At 40.9% G+C, this 26,294-nt stretch overlaps 1 protein-coding gene across 3 annotated transcripts in view; it reads left to right on the top strand.

Annotated features, from left to right (window-relative positions):
• Adcy8 (adenylate cyclase 8) overlaps positions 1-26,294 on the top strand; it is a 219,163-nt gene that overhangs the window by 77,225 nt on the left and 115,644 nt on the right. For all 3 annotated transcript variants that reach the window (XM_021183269.2, XM_021183268.2, XM_021183267.2), the window contains exon 3: positions 23,136-23,266. In XM_021183269.2, coding sequence (XP_021038928.1) covers positions 23,136-23,266 — 131 coding nt within the window. The remainder of the gene's footprint in view (positions 1-23,135; positions 23,267-26,294) is intronic.

Genomic DNA, 26,294 nt, shown 5'->3' with positions numbered 1-26,294 from the left:
GAGGATATCATCATGAGTGAGGTAACCCAATCACAAAAGAAGTCACTTGATATGCACTCACTGATAAGTGAATATTAGCCCGTAATCTTAGATACCCAAGTTTCAATTTGCAAAACACAAGAAAATCAAGAAGGAAGACCAACATGTAGATACTTCATTCCTCCTTAGAATAGGGAACAAAATACCCATGAAAGGAGTTACAGAGGCAAAGTTTGGAACTAAGACAAAAGGATGGACCATCCAGGGACTACTCCACCCAGGGTTCCATCCCATAATCAACCACCAAACCCAGATACTATTGTACATGACAGCAAGATTTTGCTGAAAGGATCCTGATATAGCTGTCTTGTGTGAGGCTATGCCAGTGCCTAGCAAACACAGAAGTGGATGCTCACAGTCAGCTATTGGATGGAACCCAGGGCCCACAATGGAGGAGCTAGAGAAAGTACCCACGGAACGGAAGGGGTCTGCAACCCTATAGGTGGAACAATAATATGAACTAACCAGTATCCCCGGAGCTCGTGGCTTTAGCTGCACATATAGCAGAAGATGGCCTAGTCGGACATCATTGGGAAGAGAGGCCCCTTGGTCTTGCAAACTTTATATGCCCCAGTTCAGGGTAACACCAGGGCCAAGAAGTGGGATAAGGTAGGTATGGGAGCAGGGCAGGGGGAGGGTATAGGGAACTTTCGGGATAGCATTCGAAATGTAAATAAAGAAAATATGTAATAAAACAAATTTTTTTTAAAAAAGAGCTCCATCCCTCCTTTTCTGATATTCTCCTCTGCTACACTGGCCTTGCCTGTTTAGCAGCACTGAAGCAAATGTGCCATTTGGCAGCCTGAGTGACTAGACAGACTCATGGTAAACATCTTGCTTCTCTGACCTTGTTTCTTCACCTGAGACAGGATTTTAGTAATTTCTACTTCACCCTGTTGTGGCAGCCATAAAACAAGACAATAATAGGAAGATGATTTTAAACATAAATATAGTACAGATGTTATTTTAAAATAACAAGTATTGTGTTATTTTTGTTGTGTCTGACAAGGATATACAATCTTCTAATGTTGCAACTGAAAGGTTGAATACTTGAAACTTAACTACTCGTTCAATCTCCAAATTACATAGGTACTCCAAATGCTAATAAAATATATTCCTGAATTAATGTAAAAAGTTCATTTTTACATAAAATTATATCCTTTGTAACGTTAGTAATGTATAGTATATAAGCTGCCTTACATCAATGAATGTAATAAATATAATAGAATTATAAAATTGAATTGGAAATTAAGAATGTATGCTGTCAGAGATGGCTTTGAGAAAGCCTCCTGAAATCTGTGCTACAACATAGTTCTAGTTAGCTAGCTATGGAAATAAGTGCATATTAATATTTGAAATAGGCAACAGTTTTTCACATCTTACTACACACAGCCATAGATTTGGTAGTTTAAGCCAATGTATCTTTTAACACTAACAATAATGAAATTCAGTTTGTCTTTGCAGATATGAGCTCTCATGAAGGTCAGGCTTGCAGGTGGGCCCCTCATTGGAACATTCCCTCCGAGGCCTTAGAAAGATTGCTGGAAGTTAGTAGCCACTGTTTTCACCTCTCATTCCTGCATCCTCTCCAACTTACTGAAGTTTCAGGAGCCACTCTGGCTGAAATGGGCTGTTGTTTCTATACAATAGATGCCACCTTCCACAGCACACCTTCAGTACCAAAGCTCCCACCTTAGACAAGGTATTGTCTCTCTTAACAAGCATACATGCTTTAAAACCAATGCATTCTGAATGTCTCCTCTGATTTGGGGAGGGAAAGAAAAACAAGATATAGACATTGTTTTTATACAAGCACTTGCAGGTATCCAAAAAAGTACATGGCCTTTAATTATATTGAAGCAATAGTTAGTGGCTTTTTTAAAACATTCAATCCTTTCCCCTAGCACCGATTATGGTGTGTACTTTTTAATTATTTCTTTTATTTTGGGGATTATAGTATAATTACATAATTTCCCCTTACTCCCTCCAATCTCTCCCATATACCACTAGCCCTGCTCTCTTTCAAATTCATGTCCTATTTTTATTAATTGTTCTTACATATATAGAGATGATGGACTTAGAGAAGTAGACAATAAATAAATAGATGTCAGATGATATATATAGATAGATAGATAGAGAGAGAGAGAGAGATAGATAATAGATTTATAACAGATGAGAGAGAGAGATTCCTAGATAATAGCTACTAATTCTGCATAATGTTACTTTTGTTTATGTTCTCAGGGAGATCTCTTCCCAAGGGAAGACTGTTTCTCCTGCTTTCAGCATTCCTTAGTTACCTGTAGTACTTTTGGTAGGACTGAGACCTTGAGGTCTTTCCCCTATCCTCTATCACATGTTTATCAATGTTTTCCTTGTTCAGCTCATGTTTAGGTTGTCATGTTGATGAGACATTATAAGTGTAGTGGCTTCTTGTAGATCCCAGTCCCAATGGGTAATTTCTACAAAACAGTCCTAAACCGAAGGCTCAAGGACCACAGCAGAAGACAAGATGGGGAGATTGAAAGAGGATCGGGGCATTTGAAGTGGGATTATGTCTAAGATAGTGTGTATTTTAAGGGTTTGTGATATATTAAGTACATTTTCCATTCTTGAGGGAAACATGCAATAGCTACTGTCAAGTTTGGTGGAGTCTGTGATTCTCAACCTTTTATGTAAGAATTTCACAAGAGTTTTTATTTAGAAAGAATTTACACCCTACATCAACAACTTAATTCGTAAATCCACAGCAGAGTCCCACAGACCTAATGTTGATTCCCAGTGTTGCACCCTTGGAGCTCTACAGATGTGAGTAAAAGAATATCACATTCTATGTCTCACCTTCTTTCCTAGTTGAATTGGAATGCCCCAAACCACAATACTGAGTCACTGTGAGACAGGCTTGAAGTAAATGTTCATCCTGGGACTGTCTGGGAGACTGCCATCATTAGATACCCTACCCTGCTCCAAGGGGGATCCCAATATCCCCCACAATTCCCAGGGTGGCAAGAATGTTTCTGTGCTTCTTTTCTCAGAGGCTGCATGTTATTCAGAGGTGGGGCTGCCGTGAGCACCTGGCAGCACACTCCAAGCCCAGTATATATCAGACATGATTACTATTTATTGAGGGAAATTGAATTGAATAGTCAAAAATAGAGTCAAATATGCGTGCTCTTTTGGTGTCTAATGGAATGGTGGGAATACAGTGTGGTGTGACATTTGCAAATATATAATCAGAAGGACTCTCCAGGGCATGCATAATTTGTAAGGCTGTGGTGAATTTTTGAAAGGATTTTTGAGAGAACTGATGAAATTTTTAAAAGGCCTTTCTTTCTTCTCCTCTCACCTCTGCCACTATTAAACAAGAAGATGGCATTGTTCTTGTGTGCTGGCCTTGGAGGTGGATGAAACCTGTCTTCAGACATCAGCTGCCTTTTTCTAGACCTTGTGAATCCAGTTTCCTGGATGACTGTGAAGGGCAGAGGTCAGCAAGCCCCTTGTACCACAATTAGTTACAGGGCTGTATTTCCTTACACATCTACCCTAACAAATGTGGCCAGTAACCACTTAGGGTAGCTAGAGCTTATCACTAGATATGGTGTAGCTACTGACCAAAAAAAAAAAAAAAAGTAGCTAAAACACAGCCTTCATTTAACATCTTCCTAGTTTTACAGGAGTAAGTCTTATTGGCTTAAACACAAACCACACACAGAGCTGAGTAGATTATGGGGCCCTATGTTATGATCTTTTCTCTCAAGAGAGCAGCCCTTTCAGAATTGTTTGGTATCTCTTAGGTAAATTTCTTTAGTTCTGAACCAGTATAGCCAGTCATCTGTAAAACAAGTCAGTAATACCCACTTGTCAGTAATACCAACATGTATGCATAAAGTACCTGCTTCTTCATATAGATAGATTCAAATGTAGATCTAGATATATTTATCATTCTGTGTATACATATATATGTGAATATTCATATACTTGTCTATTATTGCATTAATCTACATTACATTGTCTAAAGCAAGAATCATAACCAGGACACAAATACATGCTGTAGGTATTTCTCAAACAGAGTTGTTACATAAATGTGTACAAACAATCTACTCTATTGAGTTAAATTTCTGTTGTCTGTAATTCCCTTCCCAATACTCTATAGGATATTGATTGTAAATCCTGCCTTGTCTCCCTACCTGCAGAATCCCAGGAAGAGAGACAATATCTGTGCTGGTTCATTCACAAAGACAGAAATGAAATAAAATGCTCTAATATTAATCATTCTTGCTCATTTTTAACGTTTAAAGTATGGAAGCAAAGAAGTATGGAGAAGGAATGAAGAAAAAGTAATTAGCATTCACTGAGCCCTGACTCTGTCATGACACAGGTTGTCCTCATTACACAGAACCCTCTATGGGAGGCTGAATATTATTCCCATTTTAGAGACAAAACTATATATACCATGCTGCTATAAAATAAATTGAAACCCGCCTGTCTTAGTCCAGAGCAAAATTGATTTCTTCTATGTAGTATGAAGATCAGGCTGGCAAATAGATTGAGCCACATTCCTGTGGTTTCCTAAATGCCCACCAGAAAAAAGAATCATTTTTCATTTAAAATGAACAAAACACTTTCACACTCACTAGGAAATGGGTCTATAAATACAAATTGGCCCCTGGGCAAAATATCACCAGCTCTGCCAATGATGAAATGTCAGTTTTTCAGGTTCATGAAGCTGTTTTACTATACAGGCTGTGGGCCTTTTAAATGCTTTTAACTTTGCCTCATTTTTTTATTTCATTAGTTATTAACTCACCAGGTTTTTCCTGACAAGCCAAATGAATCATGGTAGTCTATATTTGATCTGTATTACCATGCCTCTGTGAGAATGTGTTTGTATGCATGTTTTGGAACTTGGTCCCAGCTCTGTTGATAACCAGAACACAAATGGATGGCAGGCAAAATATATGTGGTAGGAGATGACAAGAGACTGTGGCTAGATAGATAAATAGATATAGGTACAGGTATAGGTACAGGTACAGGTACAGATACAGATATAGATATATGTGTGTGTGTATGTGTGTACATACATATATATAGTCCATATATGCATACAGTAAAGCCTCTGTATTCCTGAAGCATGAAAGAAGCTTATTTTCTGAACAATTAGACAGGTTATTAAACAAACTCATAGATCACCCCATGCAGATCAGCTGTTGCCATGTTTGTCCACAGGGCCCCCAGGTAATGTCTGAACACTCATTGAATCTAGCAATGTTTACCAGCCTCCCCCAGTCTTTCCTGATAAGCTGTGTCTTCTCAACTAACATAAGTCTATCTCTCTTGCCTTTCCCAACCCCCTTCACCACTCTTATGCCTGAGTGTAACACAGATTAAATCATTCAGTTAGGAGCAGGAAAACCCATGTGCTGAGAGAATAGTGTCCAAAGAGATTCAAGGAGAGTAAGCCAGAGTGGGCCCTTTTGTCTTTTTAACATAGGACACACTGATCTCATGGAGCTGCTGAATCAGGGTGCTTGAATTTAAATCCAAGAATAGAAATTGAAATAAAATACAACCTCTGAGACAGATGGGCTACACTGGCATTTACCTGGAGGCAATTACCACAGGAAGGTAGTACAAACTAATAAGGCAGAGCGAGCGGCATGACTTCTACTCTAAACTCTGGTGTTTCCAAAATTTTAATAGGTGACCAGAAGAGAAAGAATGAGGGAAGATACTAAAATTGTCAATAACAATGATAATTAAAAACAAGCTACCTGATAATAACATTCTCAGAAGACCAGGGCATCTAAAAAGCTGGTAGGAATGGAGTCATGATGGGAAGTGGTAGATGACTCTTGAAGCCTATGTTGTTAAAAAGATGAGGATCATGAAGAGTGATGAATGGCTCATTTCTTCTTGATGCGTAGCAACCGTAGAGAGACACATAAGAGAACATGACACTCCAAGCTGGGAAAACATTAATGTGTAGCACTAGGGATCCCAACTCACTGACAATAGAAAACATTTCAGCTTTTATCTTTGTATCTCTTTAGAAAGCACAGGGGACACGTGGCTCCCTGTACTGACCTCTATTCTAATGACATTCACATCTTATGGCAGCCATTTTGATCCCTGTGTCCACAAGATGGTTGCATAAGAAAGATGGACGACAGTGTACATACAATGTAGCTACTTCCATCCCCAGTGTGGAGCACAGTGCCACCAACTCTTTCCTAATTGTACATTCCCTGAATAGCAGTCTAAAAGGAGGGGACATCTGAGTTAGCTAGCTGCCTTGGAAGGCTGTATGGATTTTGAAAGATTGAATGAAAAGAGTGTGAGTCACCAAGCAGGAGACTGTTTCAAAGTTTAGAGGTGTCATTTCATTAGCTCTGCTGTAGAAACCGTCTAGTCATATTTAAGCAGCCAAACTCAAGAAAAGATCTTCAGATCCTAAATTAAGAGGAAAAGCTGAGCCTGCTGGTATAGGTCTATAATCTCAACAGCTTAGGAGAGCAATGTGGAGGATCACAAACTCAATGGCAGCCGAGTTACAGAGTGAGCTCAGGGCCACACTTTCTGTGGGCTTGGTGAATCTCTAATTACCATCTTTGTGTTACCTTTGCCCAAGGTATCACAGCTAAGATATAACTCCTATGGTCTTGACTTTATCCTTTATGTTAAATGGCTTTCAACAAGTCTCTACGCTTACCTAGGCCTTGGTTTTCTTATCTCCTCCTTGTTGGAAGAGGTAAAGGTGAAGGTAAGTGGTTGTTAATGGTACTCTGCCCCATGGTAACAAGTGTAAAAAATATTAATATTTGTACTATAGTTTTCTAAAGATGCTGACCAGAGCAAGAAGTGACACTGGGACACTTGAAAGCCATAAATACTGTGCAGACAATATACAGCTCATGCTTAGACTATCACTATGACACAGCACACAACTGGGAAATTCTAATAAACTTAAAACAAGCTCTGTGCTTGTTGATGGATGAGATACAGGGAGAAGCCTGTGGGATTTGAGTGTGGTAGAGATTTTCTTGTCTCAGTTAAAGGTAACTTTGGGACCCAAGGTGCTAAGCTAACAATGACCACCAAGCTATGCAAGCACAGTGGCTTCAGGGATCTGTTTCATGAATTCAGAGGATGAGATTTTTGGACAATGAAGGTTGAGTTTAGGGGGAAGTTTTATTATAAAAGAAAACTTAAGTGTGAAGGCTATTTCAGAAAGGAGAGCAGAGCCCTCTGCCTCCCTTAGGGGTATGGAGTCCTGATAGGTTGGTACTTAGGAAGACCAATGAGGAATCTGATCAATGAGGTAGCTTCTAGGCAGCTGTGTCAATAAGTTGCTTTTTAAGGAGAAAAGCAAGATAACAAGAAACCAGAGCATGATCCAGCACCTGTACACAGTTCTGACTTCTGGCCTCCATTCAGGACTGAACTTCAAATAGAACCAGGAATGTTCTGACCTCTAGACAAATCAATCTGTCTGATTTGGGGGGTCCCTGCTCTAGCTCCCTGACAATTTTTTCTCCTATATTCATCACTTTGAGCTTATGTACAGTTAATAGGAATGGTATTTATAATAACAACAATGGAAATGACAATAACCATACCAGGTCTATTAGGGCTCATCAGAGACAAAGAAGATGAAGTCTGTGTGTTGGGGGGTGGGTGGGTATGTATGTACGGGAGGAGTGTGAGTGGGTAGGCCTCAAAGATAAGTAGGAACTAAAATTACTCTGATAATTCCTTCTAAGTGGTTAGTTTACATGATTCTAGAGGTCAGCAAGTTGAAAATCTGCAATTCATGTCCTAAGATGTTCAGAGTGCAGACTCGGAGAAGCGCCAAGGCTGTCATTGAGATGCTACATCCATCTGCTATGAATGAAAGCCCTTCTGTTGTTGAAATCAGCCTTTTGGTTCTATTCTCTCCTGGTTACATGAGGACCACACACATTTATAGCAAGTCGCCTGCTTTACTTAAACGCCATCCATTTAAAAACGAACCCTATCCCAAAATCACCTTCACAGAAATATCCTGACAAACATTTAACAGAATATCTGGGTACCACACATGTAAAACAGTCCATCACTCTGGATCTTAGTAGCATCATGCCCATGAATGCTTTCTAAGACAGAGTAGAGTGTCGTACAAAAAGACCTCCAAGAGATTGCTAAAATGACTTTGAAGTCTTCAATCTCTGAGAGGTACTTAAAAGGAAGATATTCCCAGAGAGGCTGTTGAGCAGAGTCTAATGCTTTGGGGGCTCAGTGAGTATGCTCTTTCTTCCTAGCAGTGGCTAATTTCCCTTCAGGAGAGCACAAGCAGTTGGCACAAGTGTCATAATGCCTTCGATTTGTTTTACAACCCCAAGAAGTTGCCTGCATTTTTTTATTGCTAGAGTGTCACTATTTGGCAATTGCGCCTTAAGTCCTTTCTATGAGTGTCCTGAGCCTTAGATGATATGGCAGGTGTCATGATCCTGCATAGGAGAAGTACTAATGCCAAGCAGGTACAGAGGAGAAGGGGAAGGGCACTCTGCAGATCCTTTACTGAGCAGTGCCCCAGGACATGAAGAGGAATGTTTCTTCGCTGTTCAAAACGATCGATTCAGTGGCAAGGCAAACAGGACATCATTCTGTCTATCATTAGTTTACATTCACTACAGACAAGGAGTCCCTCCCTGATTTACCACATTTGGTACTGGCTACTTCTACTCCTCTGCTCCATTAATGTATGGCTCTGCTTTTCAAAATGTAATGCAACTATGATTATGTTTGTTTGTTTGTTTGCAGTGATATAGATGATTGCATTGTGATCATTATCCCAGAAAGAAGCTACCATTGGCCTTTGCAGGGATATGCAATGATGCTAAAAGGAGTACAGTTGAGTCATTACTGAAGTACCCAGGCTCCTGTATTCTATAGAAAAACTGTAGGACTAGGACACATGGTTAGAGATAGGAGCACATAGAGTTTATGAAGCAAGGAAACACTCCACTGAGAGTGGGAGTCGGCTAGTGAGTGAAGAGAAAGAACCAAAAAGGGCTGTGTGAAGAGACACAGGACCCTTTCTAGGTCATTTATGTAACATTCACCTCTCTTTTGTTTGTATAGCTTGGACTTCTCTTAAGCATGCTCACTTGTTACCAGAATCAGGTAAGGATGGGCTTCCAAACTTGCCCTGCCTGATGGCTTCCTTTGCTTTTCTTGGAGTAGCTTTCTCCAGTCTCTATTCTCCAGTCACAAGGAAACATGAGGAGAGTGAGTACTTTACCCAAGATAACATAGCTAAGTTACAGACTCTGGGATGAGGTTTGTATTATGTGGTCTTGGTCTCACTGCAGGTAGTATCCCCTATCTCACAGTGGGCATCCAGTGATGAGTACACAACAGGTACATCAGGGGAGAGCCACACCTGCAGGTTTCTGATTTGCTATATCTTGGAACTGTTAGTGAGAGAGACCTGAAAAGATAAAAGGAAGAAAAGTTCTTGAAACTAAATTTGTGTTCCCCGAACCATGAAGTTGCTCTGCGTATACCAGAATATAGGATGTGTTACAGTGTAGCCCGTGGCCTATGCTTTAGCTGCTGAGATGAATGGACACCTTAAAGCTACTGGTGTTGAGTAACTACCTGCAGCGTAGCAGGATCTATATGTACAGAGCTTTGTCTCTAAGTCTACACAAAAACTGTGGGAGCCTTGAGATGATTATTCCCATTCTATAGATGAAAAAACTGAGACTCTAAGAAGCTGCATCTATTAGCAGTCTCAGAAAAACTGAAGATTCAGCTTGACCTTGCCTGACCCCTCAAACTTTTCAGATTCTATGTCTAAGTAGAATAGATACTCCTGGGATCCTAGACCACTGTCAAATAGGCAAAAGTGTTAATCAGTCTGAGATACACCTAGGAATCAAGCAAGCAGCAGGCTCTGCTACTATGCTCACAACTAAGTTTTCTGTCCTGGGTGTAAAATCCTGGAACCTTTTACAATATAAAATTAAATGCCAGAGTCCAGGTTTTGTTTAGGGTTTGGGTTTGGTTGGTTGGTTGTTTTTGTAATTACAAAAAGAGCCACTGAAGGTTTTCCACTGGGCAGCACAATTGTCTCTCCACATAGTACATCTGCTCATTACCCTGTATTTCCCAGGTTCTGTCTGTCCTTCAAAGGCACAGCAGCTTTAACTCCCATGTGCCACTAGAACTCTAAGGTGACACTTGAAATAAAGCAGGAAGCAAATATTTAGCCTGAGGCTATAGAATGGTAGCCACTGGTTCTTTTACAAGTATAGAGGCTTTGAAAACTGCACATGTTCTGTGAAGTAGATGCTATGCCTAGCTTGATCTCGGCAGGGATAAATCATTCAAACCCTAACTTTAGGTCCTATAATAAATAGGCTAGCTAGAACCCCTCATGTGAACAATAACAATAACCTGCTGCCCTACCTGTCTCAGAGCTCAGCACTTACTGATAGCCTCTGGGACACCTCCCATCAACAAGCATGCATTCACTTCCACTGTATTATGTATCTATCCCAAGTGACCTGCCACTCCACTTTCCTCCAACTCTCATCTCTCATTTCCTACTTAATATGTTTTAGTTGCTATTTAATCAAACTCTGTAAGGGCACTAACAAATAAAACTTGTGGCTAAGTCAATAGAAAAAACCCCATGGTTTCCCGGTCAGCCTAGAGTTGCAGAAATAACCTAAATGGTAGACATTTGGAGAGCTTCCTACCAGCTAGAAACCATTTGTCCTGCAATGACCTGCTTAGTTGCCACGTGGGAGGGACTAAAGATAATGGGTCAGTCAGGCTAGATCACTGGCCAAATGGAGGACAACTGGGAGAAATTCTACCACACCGTGTACAAGAGTGAGTTCAGCCATTAGAATAGGTTTCAAAGAAACAGCAAATGGAGTGTCCCCCGAGCACAGAAGGAATCTGGGAGTTTCACACATGGTCCTTCAGCAGAGGCATCCTAGATCAGACTTAAGATTTTCAACATCTTCTCTGGCAGCAGCCAGTGCTGCTTCTGGCAACCATATTGATGTCCATGATCCTTGTTGCCACTGAGAACATTGTTGATGTCCACATCCCATGATGCCCTGAGTTCTGCCACCAGAAACCTCATGGACGTCAATGATAGGTACTATTATGGGCAAGAAAGCTTTTGTTTGTTTTGGATTTCTGTTGTTGTTGGTGGTTTTGTTTTATTGTTATTTTGGTTTAGAGGATTGTTTGTTTGGTTGGTTGGGTTGGTTTTTTTGTTTGTTTTTTGTTTGTTTGTTTGTTTGTTTGCGGTGATATAGATGATTACAGACTTATAGCTGAGAATAATAGACAATGAAGGCTTCTATGACAAACTCTTCCTCCACCACACACACACACACAGAGTCTAGTGAGGAAATTATTAGAGAGAATTGTGATAGGGATGCTGAAGTGTAGCTCTTGAAGTTGATGGTTTATGGGAAAGGTTTCTAAATTTTCTTTAAGGGACTGGCCTCTTGGAGTTTGGCCATGCTCCAGTGAGTATATGGCAACACAATTGAACTTGTTGGGTCGGTGAGCACAGGGTGTGAGGGTAGACCTGAGAGAAAGGAGAACCAAGTGTGGTGAAGGTGCACTGCAGGAAATTCCCAAATAATTAATAAAAATATTATGTTAGGGAAAATATTTTCAAATAATCCTATGATTCACCTGAGTATCTTCAAGGATTAAAACTCTAGACAGATGCTGAGTGCATGCTTGCTGCTGAGACTGAACACTCAGATCTTTGTAGACCTTCCTGGTTACCAAAACTCTGACTTGCCCCTGGTCTGGAAGACAGTCCATTTTACATAGAGGCCCAAACTCTTCCATCTTCTCATACTGACCAATCTGATAAAGAAGCCAATAACTTCTCTTAGTCTTTCCTGTAGTCTGCTGATGGTCTGTTAGTCCTCCCTGTGGATCTGTATACTTTCTGATAATCTCCAGGCCCAGGACTTGGCCACTGTCTTAGTTAAGGTCTTTATTTTATTATTATTGATATGAAAAGACACGACAATTCTTTTAAAGAGAAACTTTAGTTGGGACTGGCTTACAGTTCAGAGGATTAGTCCATTATTGTCATGGTGAGAAGCATAGGGATATGCATGCAGACATGGGACTGGAGAGAAGCTGAGAGTTCTACATCTGGATCTGTAGTCTGTAGGAAGAGACCTTGAGCCACTGGCCTAACTTGAGCTTCTAAAACCCTAAGATTCCCCAGCCCCCAAGTGACACACTTCCTCTAACAAGGCCACACCTCCAGTAATACCATTCCCTGTAAGTCTGTGGAAGCCATTTTCATTCAGACCACCACAGCCATCAACTTTCTGACTTTGTAAATAGGTGATTAAATGTGTGGGTTGTGAGCTAAGTTTTAGCTAGAAAAAGAACCTCTGTGTATATCTTTGCTGTATACTTCCCAAATGAGCCTTTGTTACTATTTGGGGGTTTTGTTTGTTTGATTTGTTTTTGTTTGTTTGTTTGTTTGTTTGTTTGTTTAAATATTAGCTCTGTAGCCTAGACTAGGCTTGAACGCATTGATTTAGCTTCCCAAGTGCGGGCATTATAGACATAGACCACCACATCTAGATCCAAATCCATGACATTGCATTGCCTGATTTAAATCCTTTGATCCTCAGTATCTTTTTGTGCAAATGAGATGATACCAGCAACTCTAATGGATGGGAAGTTTCAGGAAGCAGTGGATGTGAAACAAAGTGGATGTGAAATGTTGCATGTTGTCTTCCACATTGCCCGAAACCCCGGAACAAATTTTTCTTGGTGCCTGGATGTTGGCTATAGTTTAGAACTCTTTGGCTGCAGTAGAGCTAAGAGGAGTCCAAGGGAGTCCCTGGGGTTGTGAGAGCCAGAGAGAGGTGAGGGCTTTCCAAAGCCACTTGGGCACTCTACAGCTGCATGGAAACTCAGAGGAGCTGCCTGTGCCACAGTGCTGTCCTTCTCCTTTCCTGATATTAACACTTGGATGAACTAAAGATCTCCAATTCCTCACTGTTTCACCTTTGACTTCTTCTTAGAGGTACTGTAGCAACTGATGGGCATGAAACCATTTTGGTGACACAAATGGGGAAACAAGCAGGGAATCCAGAAGGCAGCTGCTTCATAGATTTTGAATCCTACCAGGGTTTCTTTTAATGCAAATGGAAAAACCCAGGGAAGAAAATAGATGGAGAATGTGAACATAGACTCTATCCAGGGCCACAGTCTGGCTCCAGGAAAGATCCTTTTACTTAAAATCTCTAAAGCCAGAAAAGTCTATATTGGGCCTCAGCAGGAGCTGAGAATTGTAATAAAGGGTAAACTTGCCTATTTTCTTTCAGTTTGTGTTTTCAGGGATCTGAATGATGTTTCCCAAGCAGTGAACAAATCCAACGGAAACAAAAGTGCTGAAAATGGGCTTTTATACGCAGACTCCAGGCAAACTCCCATCGTCTTGCAGAAAATGCTTTACAGAGGGAAGACCTGGGAAAGTTGCCAGAAGCACAAATGGCTAGAGCCTGGCAAGTCTGCGTGTTGGAGAGTTTTTCTATGAAAATGCTATATTCAAGATACCCCAGAAAGCACTGATGGTGTGATGTCAAGTGAGGATCCAATGAGTGTTTAAACTTAAAGACTATTTAGCAAACATTTTGTGAACATTCTACCCTAAGGGTGCATTTAGGAGCCCCTTCCTCCTAGAATCCTTGCAAAGATATTGTTTGTGAGTTCATTCAGAAAATATATATTTACTTAGCACCTGCTACTTTCAAGCATTGAGGATGCTGTCAGGGATCCCTAAGTGAACAACGAAGACACTGTCAACATCTTCAGCCCATATGGAGTCATGGTAGCAAAATAGACAGCCTAGCACATAGAGTGAGCATTGAAAAAGGGGAGGCAAGAGATAGAAGTATCTATACAGTAGGACAAAAGTACTTAAATTTTCTGAAGGAAAGGGAATTAAATGACTTTCAAGAAGTACCCTGAAGGACAGACAGGACTCTGGAGGCTAGCACAGCCTTGGCATACCCTACTCAAGATTGTGATTAGGCGCCACTGAGCTTGCTTAGTCCATGAAGCACTTCCCTTGAAAGCAGTGAGCTTGCTTAGTCCTGCTCTAAAACAGGAAAATCTGAGTTTGGATCTCCTGCATCAATCTGAAAAGCCAGGCACAGTGCCAAGTACCTGCCTCAAGCATGGGTAAGTGAGAAATAACGATGAGAAGATCTATATAAGCATGTGCTCCAGATATGGAGAACTATGAGATAAAGTTCCAGACCAATGAGAGAGGGAAAGATCCAGTCTCACAGAGAAGCTATCTGAGCACCAGCACCTAAAGTTATCCTTTAACCTCCACATATGTACCATGCAGGCACACACCATACACATGTTTTCACCCAGACATATTTAAGTATGTGCATGCATGCATGCGTGCGCGCACGCACACACACACACACACACAAACTAACTCTCTCTCTCTCTCTCTCTCTCTCTCTCTCTCTCTCTCTCTCTCTTTCTAATGAGCAAGGGAGGTACTGATTATGTATTTTCTTAAGAAAGTGACAGAACCTCATTGTGCTAATTGGCTAAGAGTGAGAGAGAAGGAGAAGTGCATAAGAAGGGACTGGAATCTAAAACAGGTGTCAGCATTCTTATATGGGCTCTGGAATAACAGTCAAATATGAGAAATGAAATAATGACAAATAGGAACCTTATTAACCCACAGTCAGGTCAGTAGACTGTGGGCTAACTTTTCCATTGGCACATGGCCTAGAGCCATCAAAGAAGCCTGTTCAGTAGACACATAAAACTAAACAATGACCTTCCTCAGTTCCTACTCAGTGTTGTTGGGCCATCTTTCAGCTCCAAGTGGCCCACAGATAGTCTCTCTTCTCTCCTGTTTGGACCATGTCATGTATTTACATTCAAATAGTTTCTTCCTGCTGGTGTGTCCGTCCTCTGGCCCTGGCTCACCAACACTGAGTTTTTGTTCTCCAGGCAAGGTAGTTACTGTAGTTACCTCCATTGTGGGCTCCTTCTGGTATGTCACACCTACTTGTGCACAGAAGGTCATGAAAAATCCTCTCTCTCAGAACAGCATCAAATTAAACAAGCAGGTGAAAGGTCAGGAAAAGACATCGATTTGTCTAACAATGATAACAAATAAGCCTAATTATTATTGTTAACTTCGTCCAACCAGAAAGCCTTCTGCACAGGTTACATGGCTGAGCTGCAGTCCCTGTGGGAGATCATTAGTGACACCTGTCACTGACAAATGCTAGAATAGTAAGTCAGGCATAATAGCAGTCATTTTCAACCCCCACTCTATTCAATGCCTTCTAACTCCGAGAAGCCTATTTGATTAGAGATATCCTTGACAAACCTAGAAATATAATGGTCTCTGGCACCCTCTTTCCACCTATTCATACAAGTCTCCAAGACAACTTTCTCAGATGCTCAAGTTTCTCCAGCCTACTGCGTAGAACTTAGTCTAGACGGTTCTCTTGTCTGGGCTGCTGCACTATCATTTCATTTCCTTCTTGCCTGCCTCTCTCCAGAAGAACCATTGCATTTAACATACTGTTTTCCATACTTAGCTGAAATGATACAGAGGTACAGGGAAGCCAACTTAAATCCTGTCTCTGATCCTTAAACAAAAAACTTCAACTGTTTCTTGTTACTCTGAGATAACTACCCAGCCAGCCCCCGGCTCTTCACTTCACTTACTCCACTTTACTGTGCTCCATCCATGGTCCTTTTAGCATATCAAACATGCCATCATCATTTCTCAATCATCCTTTGCAAATGTTTTTTTTTTATCTCCCCTTAGGATGGCATTTCATACCTGCCAATACATGCACACACACACACACACACACACACACACACACACACACACACAGGAGTACATTTTCAGGCACATATCTGAACTTAAATGAATTAACTATTCATCTAAGTTAATCACACTCTCATGTCTCATTATGGACTCCCATAGTATCAAGTAGATCTCTTTAATTGCACTAGTGATAGATGAAGTTGTATAATTATTTATGTGATCATTTCATTAATGTCTACTTCTCCCACCAGACCAAGTAAGATTATATTAGGTTCTCTCTTATGCCCCACTGAATTTTGAATTCTGATCTTGGTTTAGAGCACCAAAACGTATTAAAGAATATGAGTTATAATTTTAATATCTACTTTATGATCTATTAGATTTCACACAAAGATAAAGTGTTAATAAGGGAGAATATAAATTTTGAGTTTATGCCTGCTCACTTTGCCCTTATGGAAGAAACTATCATGAACATTTCTGGAGACAGTAGATCAATACTGTAATTTCTAAGTCTAAAGTAGGTAAGATCATAGCATCAATGAAAAGTTCTATCAATATATTTGAATACAGAATAGCAAATTAATATACACCAATTTGTTATCTTTTAGTTTAAAATTTAAACATCATTAAATAACAATGCATTTCCAATAAGAAAGTAGTAAATACTCTTATTTCACAATTACTACTTATATAAAAGTGGATCAGAAAGGCAAGAATCTACTAAAATTCTTCATTTAAAATATCATACATAAAAACTGAAACCTAATATGTGGGGTGCACTTCTAAGTACTGGAACTGTTAGTGCTAAATCGAAGAAGCAAAATAAAGACCCACATCCAACTCAATTTCCACAAAGAGATATTTCCTTTTAGAGATAAAAAGCTATTATTTGGGGAGGACCTCTGCCTCCTCACAGGACTAATGATTTGAAGGGAGGTATCTCAGAAACTGGGCTTTTATATGACAACTAATGGCTTCTGGGAGAAACAATATTGTATGTGTAGGGTAACTCCATGTAAACTATTTGTAGACATGTATATATTTTAGAATCTGACAAAAGAGCAGGTTTCCATATGGCTTTCTCAAATGTCCTGAGAGCTTGTTATTCCTCCCCTCTACCCTCTTATGCCCACCTTTCCAGCTTGACCCCCACATCTACATGCTGTTCATCTTTCCACCTTTATGTCACATGTTTCTCCTCTCTGGCCTCCCTTAAGATATTTCCTTCCCTCAGAGGAGAAAGGGAAGGAGAAGGAAAGGGGGGGTCTCAGTAAGAGGGTGGGGACTGGAAGGGAACAGTGCTTGCTTGGGAGATAGATAGATAGATAGATAGATAGATAGATAGATAGATAAACAGATGATAGTGTCTTAGGGTTTTACTGCTGTGAACAGATACCATGACCAAGGCAACTCTTATAAGGACAACACTTAATTGGGGCTGGCTTGCAGGAGGTTCAGTCTATTATCTTCAAGGCAGGAGCATGGCAGCATCCAGGCAGGCATGGAACAGGAGGAGCTAGGAGTTCTACATCTTCATCTGAAGGCCTCTAGGAGAAGACTGGCTCCCATGTGGTTAGGAGGAGGGTCTCCACAGTGACACACTTTCTCCAACAAGGCCACACCTACTCCAACAAGGCCTCCTAATAGTGTAACTTACTAGCCCCAGCATATTCAAACCACCACAGATGAATAAGCAGCATTTCCTTCCTTCACTCCTGAGGTCCCTTTTCTAATCTCCTGGGTTGGATAAGTGCTCCAATCTAACTATACAAACCTAAATTTTCTAAGCTAAGATCCACATATGAGAGAAAGAGAAAGCACAGCCTTTGTCTCCCTGGTTCTAGATTATCTCACTGTATTTCTTTCAGCTCCATCCATTTACCTATAGATTCCATGGTACCTTTGCCTTCACAACTGAATAGGATCGCACTGTACATATGTACCACGTTTTCATTATCTGTACATTCATTGATGAACAGCTGGGCTATTCCCATTTCCTGGCTATTGTAATTAGAGCTCAGTGAGTATGGACAAGCCAGTACCTCTGTAGTAAGATATGGATCCTGTTGGGTATATATCTCCTGACACTGGTTGGCTAGGTCATTCAGCAGATTTATGTATAGTTTTTGAGGAATTCCCAGATTTATTGATGGAGTGGTTGAATTCTTGCCAGCAGTGAGTGTTCCCCTCCTCTACATCTTCCTACCACTTATTAGCCTTTGTTTTCTTGACCTTAGGCATCCTTAATAGCAATTTTTAAAGATAAACAATACAAAATTAAGTACTGGTAAGAGCTAAGGGGAAAATGCAGTAAATAAAGCAGCATGAAGGGGGGGGGGTGAGAAGTGGGTGGGCCCATGGAGAGGCCTCTGTGAGAAAATGAACTTGAGGTAAGGAAATCAAAAAAGTGAGGAGAGCACATTATTTTTCATTTATTCAATTAGCTAGAGTTGTTTACAAGCTGAATCTTTAAACACTTGAAGTGGCTGCTTTCACCAGCCCTCCTGTCCATAAAGCATTGTTGATGAATAAACAGATCTGTTCACACATTTCTGGAGCCACGTGGACCACCAGGGGTGCTCCTGTGGGATGCTGTTGCTCCCTAAGCCTTTTCAATCACTGCATGCTCTAATCCAAAGGCAGAATTCAGACACATCCCACCCCCACCTTGAATTGGCTTTCAGGAAGAGGACAGCTCATATTACCTGGCTAGATGCAGCTACAGCTTGGCTCCTGCAAAACAGGAAGAGGCTTCCAAGTCACCATTGGATCTGCTTCTAAGAATGATCCCAAGACTTACAAGTTGAGGAGTAAAAATCGTAGCCTTCTCTCTGGTGAGATTCAAGTTCTCTAGGCCATTAGAAAATAATTGTTTGAGGTTGTCCCAGTTGTTTGATTTATCCCAATGTTTCATATTCAGATGCAGGTTTTGCTTGCCCATTCATCATGTGTGCACTTACAGAAGTCTCATTTTGCATGGTCATCTGCTCAGACCTTCTGTACCAAAAAAAAACAAAAACAAAAACAAAAAACAAGATTTCAAATGAGTTCAGTTTACTGAATGTCTTATACACAAATTAGCACCTTGTGCTGTGGTAAATGTGAGAAGGAACAACCCGGAAGGGTAATTTGTCCGAGTGAACATGTAATCCCTTTCATAAAAGAAATGAGATTTGTGTTAAAATATGAGGAAGAGTGGGACTCCACATTGCCAACCAGAATACACTCTGTCAGTGTTCTGTGACCCGCTCAGCATAGAGGACACAAGAGGGACAACACTGTCTCTTCTTCTCATCTTCCAGGGTCTGACATTGTGTGTAGCCGGTCAGGGGAGAGGACAGCAGATCCATTCTTTGTTTAAGCAGACTGTACGCTTCCAATTTCTGAAACAATTAAAGTTTATACTTCGAAGAACTAGGCTTCGAGAGAATTTTTTTTCAGAAACTTATAACGCTGGGAAGGTGGAAGAAAGCTCTAGAAGAGTCTGAAGAGTCTAACAAGCTAAATACTGCCCTGTCTTCATCATGTGACAGTGGGAATTTATTTTACCTCACTTGTTTGTTAATCTACAATTAATAATTCCCTCTATACAGTGATGGTGAATTGTACTTGAGATTATGTGTGATGGTCCCTATTGACTCAGTGTCTTACCTACCATGGGTTCTCTAAGCACCATATAAATGATGAAGGGTAGGGTGCTACCCAAGCATGCCATCCAGGAATGCTCTCAACCTCTACCTACAAAACTTCCACTAAAGCAGCCAATTTCTTCCCTTGCTTCTCCTATGTCTGGAATTATGATAACACATAGGATGTTCTCAATCACTATTTGTTGAGTAGATGATTAAATTAATACCACAATTAGTAAAACTATTTGAAATCTCACTCATTATTCAGAAACTCTGCTTGACCATATCCCCTATATTTCTTAGTGCAATGAGGCTTTTAATCCCTGGTCCTCATAGTGACACTCAGCTCCTCTCACAGGAGTACCTCACTGCTGCCCTAATTAAGGGGATTTTCATATGTGTGTGAATGACTTTCTGTATTCATTGCCTCACAAAGTGCCTTGTGCCCAAAGAGGCCAGTACAGGACATTGGAGCCCCTGAAATGGAGGTATAGATGGCTATGACCCACCATGTTTGTACTAGGACTCAAACCCTAGTCCTCTGAAAGAGCAACCAAGGATGTTTAACTGTTGGACCATATCTATAGTACAAGAGTTAGTTTTATAAGAGCTTTGTGGAGCCCAAGAAATGGCTCAGCAATTAAAAATATGTACTGCTCTTGAAGAGGGCTTGGATTGGTTACCAGGACCCACATGGTGGCCTACAACTGCCATATAACTCTACTTTTAGTGGATCCAATGTCACACATACACACATTAAAATTAAAGTAAGTTAGTAAGTTAATATTTTTAAAGAACATTGTAGATTTGGTGGGAGGGGGTTAGCCCATATTTTTGTAGAAAATGGAACTGGCAGAAAGCATATTATTTGGGGGTCACATGATTTAAGTACTCTGCTATTGACATCTTAGGTGACCAGCTTGCCAATGCCATCTTTTGGTCTTTTCCATGAAGGTCAGCTATTACAAACTACATATAGTTTAAGGCATTATCTAGAGCCTACCAGTGCTTAATATAGAGTAGGCTAGCATCATCTGACTAGCTTCAATATCCTAGACACCTTTAAAGCTTTAAACACTGTGCCTACCTGATGCTACCCTTAGAATCTAACTCAGTGAGTCTGTGAGGGGCAGAGCACATGGCTTTTACAAAACTGCCAGCCACTCGGTGGTCAGAGCACAGAATCCATGAAGGAGTCTTGTGAACATGGACCTGGATTTCAGGAATGGTAGCCTCTTAAGAGTGCCTTGGCAGGACCAAGGTACATTTCCTCTCCCTCTTTTCAGGTCTTACAAACCAGGACTATTCTATGCACACAGCAGCATCACCTGCCCATGCTCTGTGCCACTCTCTCCTCATGCAAAGCTTTCCTGTCACTTTAGTACTTAGGCCTCACCCCTAATGCAACTACTAGTGATAAGGTAAGTCACAAGTACCCTTGTAAAGTGACCACAGGGCATTTGTGTGTGCACTCGTGCATGTGTGTGAACTGTGTGCTTTATTTCCATTACCCACTCTTACCCAGATTGTGTTAAGTGGGTAAATGGCATCATAATTAAACGTCATCCACCATCCTGAGCACCAGTCCTCCTTAAAACCATGATTAGTACCTGTTCCTATTCAGCAGCAATTGTATGAACAAGGCCATAAGCATCTGTGAAGTTGAAAAATAGTATTAGGGACCATGAAAAAGGCATAATGTAGGGGCATTAGAAAAAATATATATACCTCTCAAAATCACCGTGGGACAGCTTTCAAGAGAGGGAGAAGTGTCATTATACAGCACTCTGTGGTCACTTCATTATTGAAGCCCTTTGTATTTGGGGCAGGGTTAATTAGAGTAGAGAGAAGGAAAGAGTGATCGGTCCTTGCAATTTCCACTTCATTCATTCTCACAGCAACCCCACAAAATAGACAGTGATATTACCTCTGGACAAATCAGGGATCGGAGGCACAGATCGCATAGCTTTTATAATGCTACATCTCTACTTCTTGCTGGGAACAGCATGCAGTACCTCCTTGAGACTCAGAATGCAAAGACTTCCCCATCCTGTAAGAATTCCAGCACAGAGGAGAAGGAAAAGGATTGCATCCTGGATCTGTAGCTTATGCAATTAGTACATTTGATGAGTGCTTTCTGCGGAGTTGCATTTAGACTCCTGTAATAAATGACAATGCTTAAGAGCCATATAGTGGCACTAAAAATAGTGATCAGAATGTATCTGTCTCCATTTGTGAATCAGAATCCATAATCTTGGCTGGATTTCACCACATGGATGTTTGAGGATGTAGTTTGTGTTGCTAGTTACTTAACAGGGGCTTTCTTTTCTCTATAAAAGTAATCACTATTAGCATGGACTTGTATCATGTCAAATACCAGGTCTCCATTTGTGAACTGCATGGGCCTTCATTTCTCACTTTGATAAAGAGTCGGTGTCTCGGTGGTAGCCTACACTGGATCTGCACAATCCTGAGCCCATCAACAGTTAGTCACAGAGCTATTGGTTACTGGTAGATCGCAAAGGAAGACAAGTCATATTTTGTTTCTGTATGTACCCATGGTTTAGCCTGCTAGGCATCAATGGATAGTTCCAAACCCAGGACCCTGGATAAACAGAACAACCCAAAAAGACAGGAATTTGAGAAAAGGACATGCAGTGAAGAGTAGGGGGTGATAGGGGATGAAGGGAGGTCAAAAAGGAGTTGGGTGAGCATAAGTAGAGCATTGTATAAATGGGTGAAATGGTCAAGGGATGCATTTAATGAAAAAATATTTTCAAAAGAGACTTGGTGCCTCATAAGCTAGCTTGCCTACTACGTTTCCCTGGTTCCATATGTGCAGCAGTTCCTCCCATCAGCCAGACTTGGGATCCACCTATCTCAGTGAGATCTTCTTTCCCTCTGAGTCTTTTGTCTAATACAACTTCCCACCACAAGCATTGGGGGGGCTTCCTCCACTGAACCCTCTGCCTCTTCCCTTGGTTCCACACACAGTTAATTGCCCAAACAAGTCAGAGAAGTATTTTAACTTATGAGTAGTTTTACATCACTGTTCCACTTAGTACCACTGAGCTCCTTCTAGTTATCATTAGAATTAAATATAAGCATCTGATGCTGTAAGTTCAGTCTATATGTCTTTTCTTGTCTGTTACAACCTCCTCCCTTGGTTTACCAGCCTTCACTCACATCCTCCTTCAATTAAGTGGAAGAAAGGAGTGTCTCATCGCAAATACTAGGTCTCTCCTCATTCCAAGGAAAGGTTATCCATTGCTATGATTTGGATCACATCATCAGCCATCTCATTCCTTGATGACCTTCTGCTCTTCCATGTGACTCTTCACATCTCATCAATGTGTACCAGTGTCTCTGGCTGTGGGGTATGTGGTATCTCTTTTTTTTTGTTGTTATCAGACTGTAAACATCACTTAAGTAGCTGCCACACCCATCACTACTCAACACACACTTGCTTGGTCAAGGAATGATACAAAACTTGCAACTCTTCCAGCAATCTAAGAGGCTTTGGTCTTCTATACCTCTACTCCTAACCTATATCTGTCTCCGAGTTCAGCCTAACACGCTGTTCTTCTTCCTTCTCCTAGGAGCGGCTTGTGCTGTCTGTGCTCCCCAGGTTTGTCGTCCTGGAAATGATCAACGACATGACCAATGTGGAGGATGAGCACCTGCAGCATCAGTTCCACCGCATCTACATCCATCGCTATGAGAACGTCAGGTGAGGACCTTGACACCCTACCCTGGTCTCCACGGGATCAGTAATCATATGTGCCTATCACTCTCATCGAACTGCTTTTAGTGCCAGATGTGGTATAGTCCTTTGTTTACCTGATTAACAAATTAAGGAGTGATAATTCATCAGAGACATTTACATTTCCAGTTTGAGACTGGAGAAGAATGCTAGAAATTTTTATTACTTTGTTGGTTGATTTATTTCAAGGATTTATTTTAAAGTTAATTTGCTGTATTTTAAGTCCAAATGCCTTTTAGAAGATGATAAAAATAATCATCCTAAAATCCCACCCAGAGGCATCAGTTATATCCCTCACAAAATGTGTAAAATCAACACAAAGAAAGATGCAGCTTCTTTTACATAATAAACATTTTTGTAAGCAACCCTTCACGCACATATTCATAGATTAACCCACCTTGTTATCTGTTCACTCTTCCAAATACTCATCCATCCTACCCATCCATCTACCCATCCACCTGTCCATATAACCAACCATCCATCTATCAGCCCACCTGGCTGTTGGTACCCATTTTGTGCTCAGCATAATAATAGTATGTGTGGCAGATACTAAAATCCAGAGAGTTACCTCCATTGTAATGAAGACCTTAATTTAGTTCTTAATTTTGACTTGTTCTAGTATGCAGCCTTGAATAATTCATTTATTTCAGTTTCAGTGACTGTCTGTGAAACGAATGACTTAGCAGCTATCTTGCAGAGTTTTCTGTAGATTGCATGACTGAAGATACTTATAGAAAACATAGGTTTAAAAATCCAGTTGAGTATCGGTATATTGTAGATTGTTTCAGACACACTTTCTACTTGCAAAGAATCAGTCCTGGGTGAATTAAAAAGACACTTGGAGGCTACAGTGTAGCTCACAGAATATCGGAGGAATGATAGGAAAGCAGACTGGGGGGATGGGATGGAATAAAGAAAGGCCACAAAGGTGGAAAATAGCTCAAAACCTCATGAATATACTAAGCCATGTTGGAGGCACCGCAATGGTTTATGCTTAGATCACTTCTTCTGGGGAAAAAAATCACAGTCATGACATACAGGGTACCACAATTCCTCAGCAGATGTGGGACATTGCTGCCTTTCTTCATTCTATTTTCTGTTCCTCTGGCTTATTTTTTCTTTGCATCCCAAGTTAAGGCCTGAGGTAAAAGTATATGATTGGCTAAGCCTAGTCATTTTCTAGAAAAGCTAGATCTGACATTTTCAGCTTGCACCATTGAATTGCATTTCCCTACTACCAAATCACATAAGGCAATATTGGATACAAATTTTTGTATTGATGAGCTCCCAAAATGGAACACACACACACCCTGTCCCTTTCTTCTCAGATTTGGTGGCAAGTAGTAGCCCCACCTAGGAGTACCGATGTGTACTAAAGCACACACATTTTGGTGCACTGTCTGGCAGAGAGCAGGACTCTGACACTCTGACAGGACTTTAGCAGTGATAGCAGTCACCATGATTTAGATTCTGAAGTTTGCCAAGAAGAAATTGGCAAAAAGCAATCCTAGTGAGAGGTATACCCATACAGAAATTTGGTTCTGGAAAAAAAAAAAAAAAGAAGCCCATCAATACTGCCTCTAGATCACAGTATCTATTACCCAACACAATGTGGAGTTTTATTATCAAGTGTGCAAAGGATTATAATTGGCCGTGTATTTTAGGAGACAAATTGAGATCCAGAAAGTAAAGGATGGGGTATGGTGTAGAGAAGCTTGTCTGGAACAGATGGTTCCTTTTGGCCCTACCTGAGACAGGGGTCAGCCAAATTTTAAAAGCAGAGACATGAAGTCTGGACAAAGGGTCTGCTCTAGCTAAGGGTGAACTTTAGGATGTACGTGTGTGATAACTGGCTTCCCACTGTAGTTCCCTACTGGCAAAGTAGCTTGATGATCAAAGCAGGCCCAGACGGAGTAAAACTTAGATGGATATTAGAAAATAATAAGCAAATAATTAAATGTTTTCTGGATAAGTGTGTGTTATGGATCGTGTGTGTGTGTGTGTGTGTGTGTGTGTGTGTGTGTGTGTGTGTATACATATATGCATACAGAGACCTCTCACAAAGGTTGCTTTTCATAGGTGTTTGTTGTTAGGAGTATATCATATATTATATATCATATATCATACATCATATATTATGTAATAAAATACATAACATATCAAAGGGCCTATCACTGTGAAGAAAAAGAGAAATGAAAAACTACCCTTAAAAAGGAAAAGGATACAATAAGCCTGCACATGTAGGGCATTCTACTCTGGCTGCCGAGTGCATTAAATGCACTTGGCCTCTGCTCTACGCTAATCATTTTTGCTCCACTCTGTGGTCCATGAGAGCTCTACCACACCAATTTATTCAACACATCTTCTGATGGCATCTCTTTTCCAGGAGTTCACACTACACTCAATGAGCACATGGCCTCCTGCTCTGTGTTCTCCATGCCCCTGGATAATAGAAGCAGTTTCTAAGAAAGAATTTTGTGAGCATCATAGCCCCTAGGACTTGCTTCTCTCCAGGAGACAGAAGTGAGGTGCCTGCAGCAACTGGTGCTAGGAGGATGAAGTGCACTGGTGGCAGAGGGGCCTCTCCCACCTGCCTGTTGGGAGGCCACTGGATGCTAAAATAAGAGCAGAAAGAAGGAAAGCAGAGGAGGTTCTTTCTTAGCCAGTGTCTGAGAACAAAGTCAGACCGGCTGCTCCGCCTCCTCCCCAACCCCCAAAGCCACCCCCAGTGGCATTAGGAGCATTTTCGAAATTATTTCTAATCCTGCCGCCCTCTTCATAGCAACCTGTCTCGTTTGTTCCCCCTTCTCTACTGTTGCTTTAATTTTCAGTGTTTCTTTGATGACGGCTACCTAAAAATTATCTCCTGAACATGTCCAAGTCTCATTATGTGTTGTGTGCCTATCGCCTCCTACTGGTGGTAAAGGGTGCAGCTATACCTATTGGGAGATTATGAGTTTATGTCCAGAGTAAAGAAACCTTTCAACCTGGAGTC

Source organism: Mus caroli, chromosome 15, assembly GCF_900094665.2.
Source record: "Mus caroli chromosome 15, CAROLI_EIJ_v1.1, whole genome shotgun sequence".
Lineage (NCBI taxonomy): Eukaryota > Metazoa > Chordata > Mammalia > Rodentia > Muridae > Mus > Mus caroli.
This window is presented reverse-complemented; position numbering and strand designations above follow the sequence as displayed.